At 42.8% G+C, this 18,295-nt stretch overlaps 1 protein-coding gene across 1 annotated transcript in view; it reads right to left on the minus strand.

Annotated features, from left to right (window-relative positions):
- Positions 1 to 17,956, minus strand: part of NUP205 (nucleoporin 205) — a 41,418-nt gene extending 23,462 nt beyond the window's left edge. The window contains exons 1-15 of the mRNA XM_035128261.2: positions 17,892 to 17,956; positions 15,902 to 16,044; positions 15,478 to 15,649; positions 14,662 to 14,806; positions 14,267 to 14,426; positions 12,918 to 13,146; positions 12,478 to 12,642; positions 12,117 to 12,292; positions 9,786 to 9,902; positions 9,113 to 9,250; positions 7,921 to 8,071; positions 6,419 to 6,624; positions 5,953 to 6,135; positions 4,971 to 5,021; positions 159 to 368 (exon numbers count right to left, since the gene is read on the minus strand). Of these exons, the coding sequence (XP_034984152.1) occupies positions 159 to 368; positions 4,971 to 5,021; positions 5,953 to 6,135; positions 6,419 to 6,624; positions 7,921 to 8,071; positions 9,113 to 9,250; positions 9,786 to 9,902; positions 12,117 to 12,292; positions 12,478 to 12,642; positions 12,918 to 13,146; positions 14,267 to 14,426; positions 14,662 to 14,806; positions 15,478 to 15,649; positions 15,902 to 16,044; positions 17,892 to 17,919 (2,274 nt within the window). The 5' untranslated portion in view covers positions 17,920 to 17,956. The remainder of the gene's footprint in view (positions 1 to 158; positions 369 to 4,970; positions 5,022 to 5,952; positions 6,136 to 6,418; positions 6,625 to 7,920; positions 8,072 to 9,112; positions 9,251 to 9,785; positions 9,903 to 12,116; positions 12,293 to 12,477; positions 12,643 to 12,917; positions 13,147 to 14,266; positions 14,427 to 14,661; positions 14,807 to 15,477; positions 15,650 to 15,901; positions 16,045 to 17,891) is intronic.
- Between the last annotated feature and the right edge of the window lie 339 nt (positions 17,957 to 18,295).

The following is an 18,295-nucleotide window of genomic DNA, read 5'->3' on the forward strand; positions in this document are numbered from 1 at the left end:
CAGTCACTAGCTCAATTCATATTTAATGTGATTAGCTATAAATCTTAGGGGCAGAAATTAGCAAAACATCACATCATTTTAAAAAGTCAACATCATCAAGTTAAGAAACATCTATAGAAGTTATTTAAAAACAATACATATTTAGAAGCAGACGCTACCTTCTCAGCAGCTCGCCGATAGGCCCTTGTACGAAATCGAAGAAACACAGAATCTCTCAGAAATTGCAGATATGGATCAAAGCCTGGTGGGCGCAAGCCAGCGCCCAGGTTAGAAGGAAATGAACTCTCCACCAGTGTGCTAAGGAGCCGGCAGAAGGCACGAGTTAAAGGATACTCCTCACACCGGGATTCAATTTCATTCAATTCAACCTTTGCAGGAAAACAGAGAAACAAACATTATTAAAAATGTAATTCAGTGCATCATAATGTCAGAATGTATCTATAGGAGTTTTTTTATTTTTTTTACACAATTACAATGTTGTTGTTTAGTCATTTAGTCGTGTCCGACTCTTCGTGATCCCATGGACCAGAGCACGCCAGGCACTCCTGTCTTCCACTGCCTCCTGCAGTTTGGTCAGACTCATGTTGGTAGCTTCAAGAACACTATCCAACCATCTTGTCCTCTGTTGTCCCCTTCTCCTAGTGCCCTCAATCTTTCCCAACATCAGGGTGTTTTCCAGGGAGTCTTCTCTTCTCATGAGGTGGCCAAAGTATTGGAGCCTCAGCTTCAGGACCTGTCCTTCCAGTGAGCACTCAGGGCTGATCTCCTTAAGAATGGATAGGTTTGATCTTCTTGCAGTCCATGGGATTCTCAAGAGTCTCCTCCAGCACCACAATTGCAATAGATTCTCATCTTTCACCACAACCAGATGGATAGCACAAGGCATGTTTGCCTTCGAAAAATGACTAAAAGGGAGTAGGGCATTTAGTAGGTTTTTAATTTGCCTATTGCTTTTCAATGTCTATGACCTCAATTAAGCTAAAACTAGTCACAGCCACCCCTTCATGGATCAATGCCTTGTCGTGGCGAAGGGGCTTGAATAACTCAGAGAAGCTATGAGCTATGCCATGCAGGGCCACCCAAGATGGACAGGTCATAGTGGAGAGTTTTGACTAAACGTGATCCACCTGGAGAAGGAACTGGCAAGCCACTCCAGTATCCCTGCCAAGAAAACTCCATGGACAAAGACAACAGGCATATAAAAGTTATGACGCTGGAAGATGAGCCCCTCAGGTCGGAAGGCGTCCAACATGCTACTGAGGAAGAGCGGAGGACAAGTACAAGTAGATTCAGAGCTGATGAAGCGGCTGGGCCAAAGCCGAAAGGACGCTCAGTTGCGGATATGCCTGGAAGCGAAAGGAAAGTCCGATGCTGTAAAGAAAAATATTGCATAGGAACCTGGAATGTAAGAACCATGAATAGAGGTAAGCTGGATGTGGTCAAAAATGAGATGACAAGAATAAATATCGACATCCTGGGCATCAGTGAACTAAAATGGAAGGGAATGGGTGAATTCAGTTCGGGTGACTATCATATCTACTACTGTGGGCAAGAATCCTGTAGTAGAAATGGAGTGGCCCTCATAGTCAACAAAAGAGTGGCAAAAGCTGTAATGGGATGCAATCTCAAAAATGACAGAATGATCTCGATACGAATCCAAGGCAGACCTTTTAACATCACAGTAATCCAAGTTTATGCACCAACTACCGGTGCTGAAGAAAGTGAAATTGACCAATTCTATGAAGACCTACAACACCTTCTAGAAATGACACCAAAGAAGGATGTTCTTCTCATTACAGGGGATTGGAATGCTAAAGTAGGGAATCAAGAGATAAAAGGAATAACTGGCAAGTTTGGCCTTGGAGTTCAAAATGAAGCAGGGCAAAGGCTAATAGAGTTCTGTCAAGAGAACAAGCTGGTCATCACAAACACTCTCTTCCAACAACACAAGAGACGACTCTACACATGGATATCACCAAATGGGCAGCATCGAAATCAGATTGATTATATTCTCTGCAGCCAAAGATGGAGAAGCTCTATACAGTCAGCAAAAACAAGACCTGGAGCTGACTGTAACTCAGATCATCAGCTTCTTATAGCAAAATTCCAGCTTAAACTGAAGAAAGTAGGAAAAACCACTGGGCCAGTAAGATACAATCTGAATCAAATCCCTTATGAATACACAGTGGAAGTGAGGAACAGGTTTAAGGATTTAGATTTGGTGGACAGAGTGCCTGAAGAACTATGGATGGAGGCTCGTAACATTATACAGGAGGCAGCAACGAAAACCATCCCAAGGAAAAGGAAATGCAAGAAGGCAAAATGGCTGTCCAACGAGGCCTTACGAATAGCGGAGGAGAGGAGGCAAGCAAAATGCAAGGGAGATAGGGAAAGATACAGGAAACTGAATGCAGATTTCCAAAAAACAGCAAGGAGAGATAAGAGGGTCTTCTTAAATGAGCAATGCAAAGAAATAGAGGAAAACAATAGAATGGGGAGAACCAGAGATCTGTTCAAGAAAATTGGAGATATGAAAGGAACATTTCGTACAAAGATTACCATAATCAAGGACAAAAGTGGTAAGGACCTAACAGAAGCAGAAGACATCAAGAAGAGGTGGCAAGAATACACAGAGGAATTATACCAGAAAGATATGGAGGTCTCGTACACCCCAGGTAGTGTGGTTGCTGACCTTGAGCCAGACATCTTGGAGAGTGAAGTCAAATGGGCCTTAGAAAGCACTGCTAATAACAAAGCCAGTGGAAGTGATGATATTCCAGCTGAACTATTTAAAATTTTAAAAGATGATGCTGTTAAGGTGCTACACCCAATATGCCAGCAAGTTTGGAAAACTCAGCAATGGCCAGAGGATTGGAGAAGATCAGTCTACATCCCAATTCCAAAGAAGGGCAGTGCCAAAGAATGCTCCAACTACCGCACAATTGCGCTCATTTCACACGCTAGCAAGGTTATGCTTAAAATTCTACAAGGCAGGCTTAGGCAGTATGTGGACCGAGGACTCCCAGAAGTGCAAGCTGGATTTCGAAAGGGCAGAGGAACCAGAGACCAAATAGCAAACATGCGCTGGATTATGGAGAAAGCTAGAGAGTTCCAGAAAAACGTCTACTTCTGCTTCATTGACTATGCAAAAGCCTTTGACTGTGTCGACCACAGCAAACTATGGCAAGTTCTTAAAGAAATGGGAGTGCCTGATCACCTCATCTGTCTCCTGAGAAATCTCTATGTGGGACAAGAAGCTACAGTTAGAACTGGATATGGAACAACTGATTGGTTCAAAATTGGGAAAGGAGTACGACAAGGTTGTATATTGTCTCCCTGCTTATTTAACTTATATGCAGAATTCATCATGCGAAAGGCTGGACTAGATGAATCCCAAGCAGGAATTAAGATTGCCGGAAGAAATATCAACAACCTCAGATATGCAGATGACACAACCTTGATGGCAGAAAGTGAGGAGGAATTAAAGAACCTTTTAATGAGGGTGAAAGAGGAGAGCGCAAAATATGGTCTGAAGCTCAACATCAAAAAAACCAAGATCATGGCCACTGGTCCCATCACCTCCTGGCAAATAGAAGGGGAAGAAATGGAGGCAGTGAGAGATTTTACTTTCTTGGGCTCCTTGATCACTGCAGATGGTGACAGCAGTCACGAAATTAAAAGACGCCTGCTTCTTGGGAGAAAAGCAATGACAAACCTAGACAGCATCTTAAAAAGCAGAGACATCACCTTGCCGACAAAGGTCCGTATAGTTAAAGCTATGGTTTTCCCAGTAGTGATGTATGGAAGTGAGAGCTGGACCATAAAGAAGGCTGATCGCCGAAGAATTGATGCTTTTGAATTATGGTGCTGGAGGAGACTCTTGAGAGTCCCATGGACTGCAAGAAGATCAAACCTATCCATTCTTAAGGAAATCAGCCCTGAGTGCTCACTGGAAGGACAGATCCTGAAGCTGAGGCTCCAATACTTTGGCCACCTCATGAGAAGAGAAGAATCCTTGGAAAAGACCCTGATGTTGGGAAAGATGGAGGGCACTAGGAGAAGGGGACGACAGAGGACGAGATGGTTGGACAGTGTTCTCGAAGCTACGAACATGAGTTTGACCAAACTACGGGAGGCAGTGGAGGACAGGAGTGCCTGGCGTGCTATGGTCCATGGGGTCACGAAGAGTCGGACACGACTAAACGACTAAACAACAACAACAACAGTCACAGCCAAGTTAATTAGTAATCATTGAAACAAGTTAAGTCACAACAACCCTCATTGCTTCCAACAGTGCTTGCAGTTTGAGAGTCAGGCGCATCTAAGTCAATTGACTTCAGTAGGTTTAGGCATGCTTAAATCTGCACAGGATCAGAACGCTCATCACAACCAATTCCAGGTGTCTACTCATCTTGTACTCCTGCCAACCTAGCAGTTCGAAAGCATGTCAAAGTGCAAGTAGATAAATAGGTACCGCTACAGCGGGAAGGTAAACGGCGTTTCCATGCGCTGCTCTGGTTCACCTTAGTCATGCTGGCTTAGTCATGCTGGCCACATGACCTGGAAGCATAGCTGCCAAGTTTTCCCTTTTCTCGCGAGGAAGCCTATTCAGCATAAGGGAAAATCCCTTTTAAAAAGGGATAACTTGGCAGCTATGCCTGGAAGCTGTCTGCGGACAAATGCCGGCTCCCTCGGCCTATAGAGCGAGATGAACGCACAACCCCGGAGTCGTCTGCGACTGGACCCAATGGTCAGGGGTACCTTTACCTTTACTCATTTTGTAAGGGATTTTTTCCCTTTTGACTTTTCTGAACAATTTGACTTTTTTTTTAAAAAAAATAAGGAGTATGTGCACTATTATTACTATTTTTAAATATGCAAGTAAAAGACTCTGAAGCTCCTATTTGCTGAAGCAGTCCTACAGCTTTTCACTTTATACAACCATGTAGCTAACTAGAAACAGATTTTACCTCAATGCCAATGGCTTGTCTTTGGCCTGGAGTTCTGACAGTTTGTAGTATCTTTCAAAACAAACAAGAGAGAATGGAAATGACTTTTCATAATCATCAAAAGAACATGAGAGCTAAAAAATGAGCTACGCTGTTTATCTCGCACACTCTTTTTCAAGAGCTTCTACCCATATGAAAAGGTATTGTCACCCTTCCAGAAAGACCGATTAAACTCTATCCAACAAGCTTTAAATGCAGCACCTGAAAATCCCCGACCCAGTAGAGAACAACGGACTGATGCAAATGTAACACTTCCCGTTCCTTAACCACGATTATGGGGTTGAGTCACATGCTCCCTCTTCCCACCCTCTTCCATTTAGTTTGCAAATTCACACAAAGTGCAAATGTAACAACTAACCACAGCTAACACTAGTGATGAAAGGAGAATGGAGAACCTGCACAAGAAAGGAGGAACTATGGGGAAGGAGTACAAAGTCCTATTGGCTTTTCCCTTCACCAAGGGAATGAGCACACAAAAGTTACAAGTCTGCCAATGTTTATAAACCTGCTAAAAGGCTACTAGCCTAAATTTCCATGTTGGCCACAGAACAGAAGCAGCTCCCTTCTGCAGCTAGCATAGAAACACAGGATATTAAGAAAATTGCTTCTACTAAAAAGCAGTCAAGGAGGGACACAGCAATCCACTTCTCTACCACCAACTTGCTCATTTGCTTTATTGAATACCTGGTCACCTAGGATTACCAGGAAAATTATTAAATATAAGGCTGCATTGCATCTGTGCTGGCTCTCATTTGTAGGCAGCAAGATTTTGTTGATCGGACCTAAAAGGACTAGAGTGCTAGTGTGATCAGCTGTCTTTACATCAAGACACATTCGGGGGAAAGCATAAACTTCTACTATTCAGAGCATACATTGCTAAATAGTGTCAGAATACGTACAGGGTTGCACTAAGGGTTAAACTGCCATGGAAAAGCTAAGATACCTGGGTGTATTCCAATGACTGCCAGAGTGAAGCAGCAATTTCCGGAGATTTCCCAAAGGCTGAAAGAGTCTCTAATAACTCTGCTTTCAAAATGGGATGGATGCTACATTGCAGAAGTCCCAAAATTATAACCACGGGTGTCCACTGAGGGTGTTCACAGAGAGCCAAGCGAGCATTCTCACTCTAGAAAGGAGAGAAAGAGCACCAATGACCTCCGATGATTCAAACAAAAGCTAAGTAATGTCATTATTAAGAATAAGTATCCAGGACTAATATTGCCCTTACTTTCTTTGTCCCAGTCAAGATGAACTCCAGTTCAAGTCAATCAATGGCTATATCATTTTTCCTCTAGTACATCTGACTTTTAATATAAAATGTGCCGAGTTTGTAAAGCCAACTTAATTAATAAAATAATGGACAAATGGAATCCTGAATGCACCAACCATTAAAGGGAAGGCCTGTTTACCCATTTCACTATAGTTTCTGTAAGTTGCAGAAATGAAATCAATCCATCCTGTTCTTTCTGGGTGATGCCTCTGAGAGGAAGGTGACGATACTGAATGCTCTCTGCACTAGGCAAATCTTTCCGCAGGTGCTCATGGTACAGCATCAGAGAGTGGAAGAAATGCTCCCAGGAGACAGGACTGCCACCTGCTCCTTGGATGTTTTCAGCTAGAAGGGGGGGGGGAAATATCTGCATGAGTACAGATTATGTTAATTAAGCACACATGTAAAAAATAAGACCTGCCCTTAATTTAAGATTAAACATTTTTATTGTCTATCATCTGAAAAAACATGAGCAATCCTATATTCTAATATTAAAAAACAAAACAAAAATCTTCAGTGGAAAAACCTACAAAGGGAAACCAAAAACAACTGAGTATACTTAGTGGGCAGGGAAAGCAAACTGATAGTTTTTGGGGGTGGGGGGTAGAGGAGGATGGAATGCAGTACCCTGGAAAGGGCATAGCTTCCTAGAATCCTTAACAGGAGCACTCCACTCTGCAACATTTGGTTGCGGGTCCCATTTGTTTATACCATGGGTCGGCAAACTAACGGCTGGGGGCTGGATCCAACCCAATTGCCTTCTGGATCCGGCTGCAGGTGGTCCAGGAATTGCCGCGTGGATCGGCGTGGGGATTCTGATCGTTCAGGCTGCACCATTCACCCACACACATACACACACTGCGGCGGCACCTCCTCCCTCCCTCCCTCCTCCTGGCTTCTCCTCGTCCTGCCTAGAGGAGGAAGGGGGTGGGCTTTGTTGAGCTGCGGTTGGCTGAGCGCCATTTTAAGCAGCCCCTCTCCAGAGCCAGCCCTTTTTGTGCCACTCATTGTCCCTCTGCCGCAGTCAGCCCCTGCCACTCACAAGGCACAGGTAAGCAGCCACCGGGGCTCGTCCGGTGCTGTGGAGAAGGGAGAGGAGAGTCGGGGATTTATTCCCCCCCGCAATATAGTCCGGCCCCCCACAAGGTCTGAGGGACAGTGGACCGGCCCCCTGCAGAAAAAGTTTGCTGACCCCTGGGTTATTCCATGATACTCTGTCCCTCAAACACAAAGAAAGCTGCCCAATACTGAATCAGACCACTGGTTCATCTAACTCAGTATTGTCCACACACGAACTGGCAGTGGCTCTCAAGGGTCTGAGGCAAAAGTCTTTTCCAGCCCAACCTGGAGATGGCGGGTATTGAACTTGGAACCTTTTACATGTGCTCTATTACTTTTGTTCTTTTCCTAAAAGGCAGCCACAAAGTTTACACTTAGAAACAAGTTATAGTGAACACAGATAAACATCAACTAGAAATATGCTTAAGAACATAGCATAATGAAATATGAAAAGCTTAAGACTAAAGCATTCACTTCCTTGTCTACTTCAGGATAGGCTGCCTTGCAAATAATGCATTAGTACTGCAACAGATTCAAGTGAATGGGAAAGTATGTTGGCCTATTTGAGGCCTTATTTCTTACCATGGCTGCTGCCGTTGCCCTTCAGCAAAGTAAAGCAGTAATGTGCGCATTGGGGCCCATTGGCTAATCCCCGGAGCATTTTCAGGTAAGGAATGTAAATTGTTGAGGGAAGGAGGTCTCCCATTTGTCTAACAAATTTAGACAAAACAACCTACAAAAAAAAGTATAGAAACATTTGCCTAGGAAGAAATATATGCCAAAAAGCCAAAGGCCCCCAAAGTTAAAGTTTTAAAATAACTTGTAATGTACAGGTAGGTAGCCGTGTTGGTCTGGCGTAGTCGAAACAAAATTAAAAAATTCCTTCCAGTAGCACCTTAGAGCACCTTTTGCATGCACACAAAAGCTCAAACCAATGACAAACTTAGTTGGTCTCTAAGGTGCTACTGGAAGGAATTTTTTTATTTTGTAATGTACACAATCTGTTCAGACGCTAACAACTAAAATCAAATCCCTTTTCTAGCCTTGATTTTCTGAAAACTGGGATTGGTAGGACAAGAATTCCCCACCCCTTCTAAGGCACTAGGGCAGGCTTAGAGAACTTTTGGTCCTCCAGACATGGCTGAACTACAACTCCCATCATCCCTGGCCATTGCCTATGCTAGCTGGGACAGATAGGAGCTGTAGTTCAGCAATGTCTTAAGGGCCAAAAGTGTCCCATACTTGCACTAGGTGAATGATCCAGTTAAAATGTTAAGTACATTTAAATCCCATCAATTGCAGTGGGGAAGATTTAAGAATATTTTTATCTCTTGCACTGAATCCAATGGGACTTGAAAATGGATTTTTGCTGGATTATGCCCCATGGCATACAGTAACTTTAAAAAACTTGAAGGAAACATGGAAAACTTGCTTAGCATTTAGAATGCTCAATATAATCATTTCAAATGCCCAATACAGCAAGTCAGTATTGTTATGCACAAATGCAGAGGGGAGCAGGGGGTGGGGTGGGGTTGAAAATCAACTAAATCTCCTTTATCCACTTTTGCTGTCACTATCATTTTAAGCAGTTGTGCTGTTTCAGACAACACGTTTGGTGCCGCAGAAGGACAGCTGGGTGTGCCCCAGCTTGTCGCCTCTTCCTATGAAATGCAAGCATCCATAGCCTTTGGGGAAATACGATGTGCTACTAATAAAATGGCTTTCAAGAAAACCCAAGACGAAACAACAGAGGAGGGAACTGGCATTTTCTCACCTGACGCTGAGGTGGTCTTTGATGGGCTATCCCAATATATGATCCTATGATGGTGGAACTCTGCAGGGGCTCCGAAGGACACCAGTACTCAAGAGCAAGCTCCAAATTAAATGGATCCTTCTTGTACAACTCGGCAATCTGTAGAACAGAAATAACGTGAGTCCTATATACCTATAAATATATATATACTATAGCCTATCATGATCTTTAGGAACATTGCCTTTCACCTGATTATCATCCGTGCACCAAATTCAAATACCAAACAGATTCCATTAGCAGCAGCCCCAGCTATGTTAACACCATTCCCTTCCACCGCCACAAAACTCCCTGGGGCAGCTTTCAAAACTTTGGCAACTTTTTCCGACTAAAGACTAATTTGCCAGCATTAAGAAGAAATATAGTTACTTTAGCATAGCTTACATCACGTCTGGTATTTTTTAAGTGGGATACAAAAGTGCTATTTTTCTAGAAAAAAAGTTGCCAGAACTCGCCATGAATGCTTCTCTTATAATTGCAATGGAGCCCACCAGAGAGGTGCCAGAAGTGTATTGAATATACTATTTGGCATTCATGTTCTTGGCATTCCAGCTGTATTATTTTTAACCAATGTACCAATGTTTTCTAAAAAATGAAACTATGAGTTCTCAATATTTTATTTTTAAAAAGTACTTACTAAAAACATCAGATGCTCCAGATCCCGTCTAAGAGAAAGAGGTGGCTCATTACCCAATTGTATACTCATGTGTATCATGCGAGCATCTTCATCAGCACGGCTTCTGAGCTGTTTCACCTACACAATTTGCAAAGGAAATACATTTATTGATAATTAACTATGAAGTGAACAAGAGCAGACAGCTTTTACAGGCATTAGCATGTACTGTATTTATGAAAGGGCCATTAGAATCTTTTTTTTAAACGTTTCCTTAAAGCAGGTATGTCCAAAGTCCGTTTCGGGGGCTTAATCAGGCCCTTTGGTCGGCCCTCAAGGCCCTTCACTTCATCAAATCTAGCCCTCTTTGAAAACAGTTTGGACACCACAACATTTACCACACTGTAAGATTACATGAGGAACTGGTTCTTTACACCAGTACCAAAGATGCATATGAGATAAGAGAAAACTGTTGACATTACTACTTACATATATTTAAGACCCACTGATTTCAAAGGTACAAAATTGATCACGTGCTTGTCTCTCTCACTGAAATCTATGGGACTGAAACATTTCTCATTCTAGCTGAATTGTGCCCTCTATTCCCCAAGTTAGTCACCATGTAGAAAAAGTGCAATTTTAATTGTATCTGTTTCATATAACAATAGCAGGCAACTGAACAGAATAAAAAAAAGCATGACTCATTCAAATGAAGCTCAGACCTATTACTAGAATTCTCCAGATTGGAAAATTATATTATATACCGTATAATATAAAGCTAGTCAGCAAACATTGAAGGATGCCTGTGCAAGTACTTTGGTTTAATTCAAATTCACAGCTGAACAGCACAATCCTATGCATAAACCCACTGAATTCTATGAAGCTTCCTCCAAAAGTATAACGGCAGCTTATGTATATTTAATATTGGAGTAAGTAAAGCGAGATGAGCGCCACAACCCCAGAACCGTCCGTGACTGGACCTAACGGTCAGGGGTCCCTTTACCTTTTTAAGTCCCATTAAACAGAATGTGAGAATGACTTTCAAGGAGATCTATGTAAGATTAACATGACCAAGTTGAGAGATTGTGACTAGAAAAGAGAAGTACCCCAGCAAATAGTAAAGATGATGAGCGAACCAGACAAAATAGCATTACTAACATAAAATAATTTGTATGTGCACAATCTGGAAGAGGGCAAGGACCACAACAGCAAGTACAGTGGTACCTCTGATTATGAACTTAATTCGTCATGGAGGTCTATTCTTAACCTGAAACCGTTCTTAACCTGAGGTACCGCTTTAGCTAATGGGACCTCCTGCTGCCACCATGCTGCCGCCGCACGATTTCTGTTCTCATCCTGAGGTAAAGTTCTTAACCCAGGTACTACTTCCGGGTTAGCAGAGTCTGTAACCCAAAGTGTTTGTAACCCAGGGTGTTTATAACTCGAGGTACCACTGTAGTTGCTTTTTCTAAGAAAAAAACTATTAAATTACTTTAACTGGTCATTGGGGCTTAAGACAGGATTTAGACCAGGCTTCCTCAAACTCGGCCCTCCAGATGTTTTGATACTACAATTCCTATCATCCCTGACCTGCTAGCTCAGGCATCCCCAGACTTCGGCCCTCCAGATGTTTTGGACTACAATTCCCATCTTCCCCAACGACTGGTCCTGTTAGCTAGGGATCATGGGAGTTGTAGGCCAAAACATCTGGAGGGCCGCAGTTTGGGGATGCCTGTGCTAGCTGCTAGTCCTGCTAGCTAGGGATCATGGGAGTTGTAGGCCAAAAACATCTGGAGGGCAGAGTTTGAGGAAGCCTGATGTAGCCAAACAATGTGCAGTATGCATGCAACTTACGTGCATTTAACATGTGCAATTTCATCTTTAGGTGGTTGAAGGCTGGCTAGCTGAAATCTCCAAGAACAGAAAATTTTTAAGCACTCTGCCTTTTGGCACAATAGTTCCAGAAGATAAGATTGCTTGTGCAGGCAGGGCCGTCTCAAGCATGTCGGGCGCCCTGGTGCGGATATCGCTCCGGCGCCCCTGCCCCGCCCCGCTTCTTGCCGGGCCAGTGCCCTGGCACCCCGCGCCACCCAGCCTACCCCTAGAGCCGGCCCTGTGTGCAGGGGTGGTTCAAGTATATGTGCCATCCTTGGAACATAACCCCCATGCAAGGACCCGTGTGTCAATTGGACAAGCACAAAATGGTCGCCACGTATATTTTAAAATTTCACACATATACGAACACAAAATGCAAGACATAATTCCCACACTGAAATGCTTATATTAGTCTGCATAAATAGATTGCAATGAAATATTTGTCCTACTTATATCCAGTCCAGAAAAAATACAACTTACCTTCATTGGCATGAGAGCAAGAAAGTCGGTGGTAAGGTTGTGGATTCTACGTATGTAAAATTCCTCTTGGTAGAAGGTTTCAGCTCTCACCACAGATTCAGTAAGGAACAAGAAAACGTTGTCTGCAATTGCTAACTCTGCCATTGCTTCATCTGCCTCAGCAAATTCTGAAAGTGCTGAAGAGAATGAAGAAGAATGAATTCAAGAGACAGTCTAATAAAGCTACTAACTGTGCATATATTTCATAAGCAGCATGCTTAAGGGTTAGCAGCTTAAACAAAGGAATATGCACGATGGATAGGCTTCCTCCACTAAGCAAAGGAAAAGGTGGGGTTGAGTTTCTTGTCTATGAATCAATTACCTGTCACATCAGTGAACTGTGAAATTCCACGCAAGGCTAGAGCCCAGGCTAACCTAACAGTTCCTTGAAGTCCTGGCAGTTTCCAAGGCCGAGCATCCTGAAGGCGTGTATGGATTGCAGCTATATATTGTCTCTCTGTTAACAGTGGCAGCTGGTGCATTAGTTCTACATTTTTTTTAAAAAAAAGCAAATACAAAATAGAAGTTTAATATGGAAAGAAATGTGGTGAAAATAAAATGGGTGGCTCAGCAAATACAATAACCTCTTTCACCTCTTTTATTTTGTAATTCAGAGCTAAATAGTTCCTATCAAACTTTGTGCACTATTCAGTTAAGTACTGTGAAGAAGCAATGAGGAAGTCTGAGAAATGACAGAAATTTAACACGTCTTAATCTATGTGAATGACATATCTTTTGGCATAGCCAGAAAACCACTTTTACCTTCTCGATCTTCAGTGGCCTGTTCTAGAAAGCTGACATCAAAGCAATAGAGGAGTGCCATAAGAAGTGCCAAGTTTACTCTGTCCAATGAACCGTCAGCTTCCACAGTCACTTTCTCTAAGTAAGTAATCAGGATTAAAGTATCATCCCGGCTCAGCGGTGACTGGCAAGCCCAAACAAATAAGCTCTCTGCCAGTGCCTGCCTACACTCCTTGATGAGATCAGAAACCTAAAAAAATAATCAAAACCAAGTTACTACATATGTAGCTTCAAAATATGCTATTTATCATATACAAAACAATACTATCCATGTTTGTCCAAAGGTCAGCCCCACTGATTTCAAAAGGACTTGCTCTTTATGAAAATGCATAGAATTAGTCAATCCCAAACAAGTTTAAACAGAAGGAAGCCTTTTGTGTTCAAAGAGGCTTACGCCCTAGTAAGTACATCTAGGATCACAGCCTTAATCAATAACATTATACAGTGGTACCTCGGTTTATGAACACAATTGGTTCCGGAAGTCTGTTCATAAACTGAAGCGTTCATAAACTGAAGCGAACCTTCCCATTGAAAGTAATGGAAAGTGAATTAATCTGTTCCAGATGAGTCCGCGGCGTTCGTAAACCGAAAATTCGTAAACCGAGGTGTTCATAAAACGAGGTTCTACTGTATATCAAACTCATTGCATACAATGAAGTTTGTTCTAAAAAGTTATTTACAAAAACTACTGTAATTTTTTGTAACCAAAAGCAGGATTTTAATGTGTTTCTTAGCATGACTAATATTTGCAAATACACCATGAAATGAACAAAAGACTGGACACTGATCAAGTTCACATGTAATGTCAAACCATGGTTTCACATTATACGAATGAGCCTTACGTTTCTGCACAGCCTGCTTCCCTCGCTTGCTCCAGTCCCCACCATGACTTCCTTGTTTGCAGCAATGCATACTTTGATGTTAACATCTGAACTGCCAGACAATGAAGTAAGTGTACGTGAGCTCAAGACTCACTGTGCAATGACAAACCACAGCCTCATGCTACATGCGAACTTTGTCAGTGTCTTCACACTTGGAAGAACTTAAACAAATTTTACTGCTCTTACTTCTTATATGGCAATACCACTTGCCTGTTGGAAAATCACATATACATCATCACACATGTTAAGACTGCATGCATTTCTGCACTCATATACACATGATGAAAAATGCATATGTGCTCATCAGTTTCTTTCACAGAAATTATATCCCATGCCACATGTGAAGCAGTCACCACCATTAACATTTTAGGAAGCAAAGGGGAGTAGAACATCAAGTACTTACTGTCTCTGAACATCTTAAGCATTTACCTCTTTGCGATGTTTCTCACTGCCCAATCCTCGGTCTCTCTGCAGTTTCTCAAATTCAGTGTTTACATCAATTTGAGACACCAAAGTCAGAATTTTATGTGTGAGACCCTGCTCCATCAGTTCATCTGTAAAGCGTGTTGTTATGGATACCAATTCAGGACTGAAATCAAAAGGAACAAATTCCAGAAACACCATTAAAACAAATGTGAAAAACAGAAGCTTCTGTGATGGAGACAAAGCAAAATGCCAAAAGCAGAATCATAATTTATAGGGGGAAACAGGCAAATCTCTCCCTTCTGCAGTACTTCAAAAAAAAAAAATCTAGGTTCAACATAGAAATATTTTTACTGTTTTAGTTTAGGTATTTTTAGAAGCTGTTGCTTAAGAAGACAGACCTGAGTTCCAGCGTCCAAGTCTTGCCTCGCCGAGACTGGATGAGTGTCCGCAAGGAATTTGCAATGCATCGCTTTCCATCCCAGTATAAAAGAACAGCTACTAAACCCCTGGATAGCCCAGGAAAACGAGGCTGCTGATGCTCCCCTGGAAGAAAGTTACAGTCATAAGAGAAGTCCCCATTTATGCCACCTCTTGCTTTTCTATTATTATTCTCTCTCCCTCCCCTGCCACTGGTGCTCAAATCATGGGTAGAAAGGTAGATGGGCCCTTAATGAAATGCAGAAAGCAATCCCTTCTCTCTCTCTCCCACCATTTCAGCCAAACCATGCCCCACCTATTCTAAGAACAGTAGCTAAGGCAAATAGATTCCCTCTGACCTCCATATAAGTCTTGCACCACCTCACTTTGCATTGGAACATAAAGTCGATAGCAAAAATATTCCATATTTTTTCTAGTAATCAGAGTGTCTTAGACTACATGTATTCCAAATTGCATCTTACTATTTTAATATTAATTTAATATTTTAATATGTGTGCAATTAGCCTGACAATTTTACAGCCTCATGAGCAGGTAAGGTGTGTATACGGTATATACAAACATTCATACAACATTCTGCAAGAAATTATTCCAGTTTTAGTAATTAGGAAAATCTGCTGCTTTTGCTTATTTTGAATCCTCTATTCTACTTCTGGTAATGGTGTAAAGGGACAAGAGCTATGGAGAGACATAGACATACCCCCAAAACAGAGGTATGTCTCTTCAGAATAGAACAGAACAGAACAGGTAAGCTTGTTCCCATTCCAATATCACATTACCTGCTAGAAGGAGTTCAACAGCTGCCAACTCCCCAATATCGAAAAGATCACTCAGAATAAAGGCCTCTCTGATTAGCTGCTCTGGTAAGAGTCTGGTTCCTTGTTGGCCCTGGATAGCAACTCCTTCTGTACTTGCTTTCTGAACCTTTTCATGCTGTTGGGCATTCTTTGGCTACAAAACAAACAAATTAGAATTGCCAACTCTGAACAAAAATGCATAAGAAAAATGAAATGACATTTCATATGTACAGTATGTCGTCGTACTGTCAATTCTCCAAACCATGAGAATGAGCTCAACAGCATTTCCCCATTAGGTGCAGTCTTAATACAGTTACCATATGAAATATGATTTAAATAAACAAGTGCAATACCTAGTAAACTTTTTACCACCCATCTCCCAATAGAGCAAAGGTTTACTTTTTACCGGATTTCTGAAGAGGGATATGAAGTCAGACTTGTATTTCTTTAAGATCTGGTCAAGAAGATGTGTTGCTTCAGGTTGCCTTTTCCAGATAGCATTAACCACTGCCTGCCAAATGTCTTTGTAGGGCCCCCACAAACTGGCAGCTAAAAATAATATAAACAATACTTTCACAACAGGAGATTGTGACAAAACATTACAAAAACATGATTAAATCAAATGAATTACCTAAAAGGTGCAGCAAAACCAGCAGTCCTGCTGCCATGCAGATAGTAATGCCACGTTTACTGTATTATAAGCAGTAGTGGCTGCTGCAGTCTTGAAGAGGTACACACTAGATGGGGTTTCTTGCATTCACTTTATATAAAACAGAATAATTCAACCCCCAAGCCAGATATGCTGGAGCAATTGAGGTTCAGGATGGAGAATGTTCACATGCATGCACACACCCACACACACCCCAATATGATAATGGTACCCTTCATCCAATATTCAGATGCATTTCTGCTGATTAGAGGAACAAAGGGTGATGAAGGGGAGTAAAAATGAGTCCTCATGCAAGAGCTGGCACAGACTTCGGGTTGCCTTTTATAGTAAATATCCTAAACAGCTGTTTTGAACAGGACATAGCATAAAACCTCTATGCACACTCAAACGTGTGAAGATCCCAGACAGGAGCCACTGGGCACACAATGCCTCAGTCTGCGTGAACTGCTAAGTTAAACTATGACTTAGCACAAATATGCAGCCTTCCAAAGGGGAGATTACAGCTGCTTTGCCCCTCCTCCTCTGGTCTTGCTGTGAGCTACCCCATGGTTTAGCTTAGCATGCCATTAGAACCCGTGCTCATGGCTTGTCTCCTCTAGGCAAACCACAAGCTGTAAACCAAGGCAAAACATTGGTTACAGCTTATGATTTGATTGGCTGAGACAAACCACAAGCCCAAGTTTGGACGTGCTATGCCAAACCATGCCTTGGCCCACAGCTGACAAGCAGCCATGATCTCCACTCTGGGAGCACTCACACTTGTGTATTTGCACTACTAAGCCATCACTGAGCTTAGTGTTTTTGTATGAACCAAGTTATTCTGATGGACGTGGGAGTTTCTTCCACTTCCTAACCAAAAGTGTTTCCCATATAGAAAATCTGCAACAAATGAAGCATCTTGACAGTTACCGTAAATGCATTAGGAACTTGGAAATGAAAAGTAGGCATACACAAGGAAAGCCACAGCTTCCCAGGCAATTATAGTTGCCATTCTAGCTGCATCAAAGTGTGCTTAACCAAGTGAGATTAGTGTTCCAAGTATGATGAAAGTTATTCTGCCAGATATACTGAAGCCTCCAAAGCAGGCTTCAAAAAACCTTTTCGTTAAAAGTTCCATAACGTCATTATTTTACTGAATGTTTTATCAGTGTAGCCAAATGGATGAGATCAGAGGCTACCAAGCAGAAAGCACAGACAATTCTGAATGAATCAGAAGCGGACCACAAGAGCTCTATGATAAGTTACATTGCCATAGCAGTGTTGGCGCGAGGGGAGGGAGGGGCAGCATCCCACTAATCTAAAAACCTCACAAACCGATTTATTGCCGGTTACATTTATGTACGGCACCGAGATGTAAAAATTGTATGGGCGAAGCCAATTGACAGGTGCTACAAACTGGAAGGACCGGCACGATGCAGCTGTGGGATTCAAGCCTACATCCGTTTACCGGGTAGCAAATCCCATTGAACTCAACGGGACTTACTTCCGAGTAGCCACATGGAGGATTGCAAGGCAGGAACGCCGTCAGTAGTATGTTGCAGTGGAAGATAGGAGGAGGCGCCACGACGGGCCGCATGATGGTCCCTCCCGCCGTGAAGGGAGGGGCGCCGGCCAGGGCGCCAGGAGCCCCTCGCTCCCGAACTTGGGGGGGGAGGGAGCGGGGGTCACACTGCGGGACCGACACCTCCCTTCATTGCCTCCAGGCCACACACGGGCCTCCCCATACCTGAAATTACCGCCAACGGCGCCGACATCTTGGACGCTCACTGACTCGAGCCAAAGCGCCCTTGCAGCCGAGAAGACCCCAAAACAGAAAGAGGCGACTAAACCAATGCCTGATCAAGAAATAGCCCTCGGAGAGATGCACACATTTAGGCTGCTGAATAGCCGGACTCCTCTGTTAGCCAGCATTTACTACATCGAGCCCCACCCGGCTCTCAGTTCATTACAAAAACAAAACCGTTCAGCTTGAACATTTGGAGCACAGGCACAGTGTGGCCACTTAATCGGTAAAATCAGGACCCAGAAGCAAAGGATGCTGGGAATTCCGGCTCTTGCTCTCCTTCTGGTAGATAGGCGGGAAAGGGAAAAGCAGCCTTTAAGACTAAACGCTCCTCCTAGGGAATAGTA

The sequence above is a fragment of the Zootoca vivipara genome, chromosome 10, assembly GCF_963506605.1.
Source record: "Zootoca vivipara chromosome 10, rZooViv1.1, whole genome shotgun sequence".
NCBI lineage: Eukaryota > Metazoa > Chordata > Lepidosauria > Squamata > Lacertidae > Zootoca > Zootoca vivipara.